The sequence below is a fragment of the Vespa mandarinia genome, chromosome 7 (genome assembly GCF_050613455.1).
Source record: "Vespa mandarinia isolate Hongniang chromosome 7, ASM5061345v1, whole genome shotgun sequence".
Lineage (NCBI taxonomy): Eukaryota > Metazoa > Arthropoda > Insecta > Hymenoptera > Vespidae > Vespa > Vespa mandarinia.
Genome location: NC_140816.1, coordinates 3,420,001 through 3,422,500, shown reverse-complemented (window position 1 = coordinate 3,422,500; position 2,500 = coordinate 3,420,001). Strand labels below are relative to the sequence as shown.

The window sequence follows — 2,500 nt, the reverse complement described above, 5'->3', positions numbered from 1 at the left end:
TAGAAGAAGAAGAAGAGGAGGATCCAATCTCGGACGTGCAGCACCGATGTTATAATATTCCGAAGGAATAAGTAAACGATTACCAGAGCGTGCTGCGGTCTTTCGTGAAAGAAGAAGAGGCTCATGCTGAAAGACTCAAACTTTTCTAACGACTTCATTTTAACGCCTCCTTCTTCTCCACCTACTCCACTTCCACCACCTCCTCCTCCTCCTCCTCCTTCTCCTCCTACTCTTTCTTCTTCTTGTTCTCTTCGATAGGTGTTAATGTAAATCATCGCTCATTCGTTTTCCATTTCACTTTGTGTATTTTATTCTTTATCCAATTTTTAATTCAAATTTTATCGAGAACTTCATTGAACGATCTATTTCGTTGTATTCGAGTTTTGACAGTATAATCTTTGGATAAGAGCGTGATATATATATATATCACTGATTAAAAATTTTTGTAATTTTTGTAATACGAGAAAGAGGATTATGATGATGACGATGACGATGACGATGACGATGACGATGACGATGACGATGACGATGACGATGACGATGATGATAATGAGGAAGAAGATGAAGGTAGGTGTTAGTTTTGGAAATTTCGATGTTTAGCACGTGGCATCGATAGAAGACGTCATAGTCCCACCTTTGGCAAATGGAAAACAAAGGATGCGTTTGCACCGATCACGTAACGAGACGGAAAGTATAGCTTCGAGCGCAACTATGAATTATACGGGCCGCGATTATAGGTATTACGCGCATGTAGCGACCGTAAACGGTTGTACGCTGTGCTAGAAAGGTCGCTAAAGAGGACCACGAGTTGTTTTCGTTTCTTCTTCTTCTTCTTCTTCTTCTTCTTCTTCTTCTTCTGTTTTCTTTCCATTTTTTTTTCCTTTTTTTTGTTTCTTTTATTTTCTTTCCTTTTCTATCTTGATAAATTACTTAGCAGACGGATGAATCATCGTCGTCATTAATTCATTCGTTCTCGATCTACGCATCTCGATGTATGCATATACGTTGTTAAAGCGAGAGAGAAAAGAATATGGAGTAGAAGAAGCAAAAGAAAAAAAAAAAAAAAAAAAAGGACAAAAAAAAATGGAAAGGAAGATTCGTTGGATCATTTCTGCGTAAAGTAAATTTTATAAGTACATGTGTGTGTGTGTGTGTGTGTGTGCGCGCGCGTGTGTGTGTGTGTAAAAGTACATGTTTTTCTTCTTGTTTCCTCTTTTTTTCAACGCAGTTCACGTAATTATTGCTGTTCGTTGCGTTAAGATCACGACAAGGTGGCCGAAGCTTTTCAACTTTTTGATAATGGTTAAAGATAAGAGAAGAAGGTAAAGAGAGATAGAAAACGAGAGAGAGAGAGAGAGAGAGAGAGAGAGAGAGAGAGAGAGTCCTGCGAAAATCGTCGAAGCCGACGATTATCACTCGTTCGACGTACGCGAGCCGTATCGCTCGCTTGTCTCGGGCAAATTGGCTCGCGTGTCTTCCGGCCGAAGCTCGTGGAATTTATGGCTTCATCGTGCTTTCTCATCTTATGTCGTTACCCTCGACGTTCTATCTATTCTTCGTTACGTAGAGAAACAAGTGGCCATATTTTTTTTTTCCTTTTTCTTCTTTCTTTTTTCTTTTTCTTTTTCTTTTTCTTTTTTTTTCTCTCGTCAGTGGACATCGAGCCGCCTAAGTATCCACTTATCTATCCACCTACCTATCTACTATCTATTTACCTACTTAAATATCATTTTCATGTTTCTTTTTTTTTTATTTTTTGTATTTTTTTTTTTTTTTTTTTTTATGAATACAACGTAATGCCAATATATAGGAAGAATAATTCTTGTTCGGGGTAGACACTGATGCGTATTATTTGTAACAAGATAACGTACATAGATCAATGAAGTGTTAATCATTGAAAATTGCTCTTTAAAGAGCTCGTAAATAGTCGAGCGTAAAGTGCGTTCGAATGTTAACGCTTCGGATCGCTGCAATTTGCAAAGTGAATGGAGACGTGGGGGGTGGGAGGAGGGAGGAAAGGAGGCGATCGTACTGACGTGATTCGTAAGAAAAGAAAAAGAATTTGCCCCACGAGAAAATATATTAGTTCGTTTCATGGTTCAGAATTAATGAAATATTATTCGATAAGATTTCATCGCGATATCATTGATGATTAAAATTTTTATTATTCATTTTCTTTTTTTTTCTCTCTTTCTTTCTTTTAAACGCCTTTGAAAATGTTCATATGCAATTTATAAAAGTTTCCCTAGTGTAGACGTAGAATAGATGGCAAATTGAATAACCGACGATCTTAATTCGATTTGAAGATCATGTTCATATATGTGGGATCGGTTTATCTGATCGTTTCTATTGAATCAGTCCATTAGTAGTCCATCTAAACCCTTCGGATATTCCTCTCTTTCTCTCTCTCTCTCTCTCTCTCTCTCTCTCTCTCTCTCTTTCTTTCTTTTTTTTTCTATTCGCTAGACACATTTCCTCGTCGCAAATCCACCCTCGACCA

General features: G+C 37.6%; 2 protein-coding genes across 5 annotated transcripts in view; both read right to left on the bottom strand.

Annotated features, from left to right (window-relative positions):
- Sp1 (transcription factor Sp8) overlaps positions 1 to 2,500 on the bottom strand; it is a 108,656-nt gene that overhangs the window by 16,780 nt on the left and 89,376 nt on the right. The window lies entirely within an intron of this gene.
- Positions 1 to 2,500, bottom strand: part of LOC146872878 (uncharacterized) — a 13,093-nt gene that overhangs the window by 581 nt on the left and 10,012 nt on the right. Inside the window, exon 3 of the mRNA XM_085658334.1 lies at positions 1 to 28. This exon is cut by the window's left edge and continues 581 nt beyond it. Within this exon, the coding sequence (XP_085514460.1) occupies positions 1 to 28 (28 nt within the window). The remainder of the gene's footprint in view (positions 29 to 2,500) is intronic.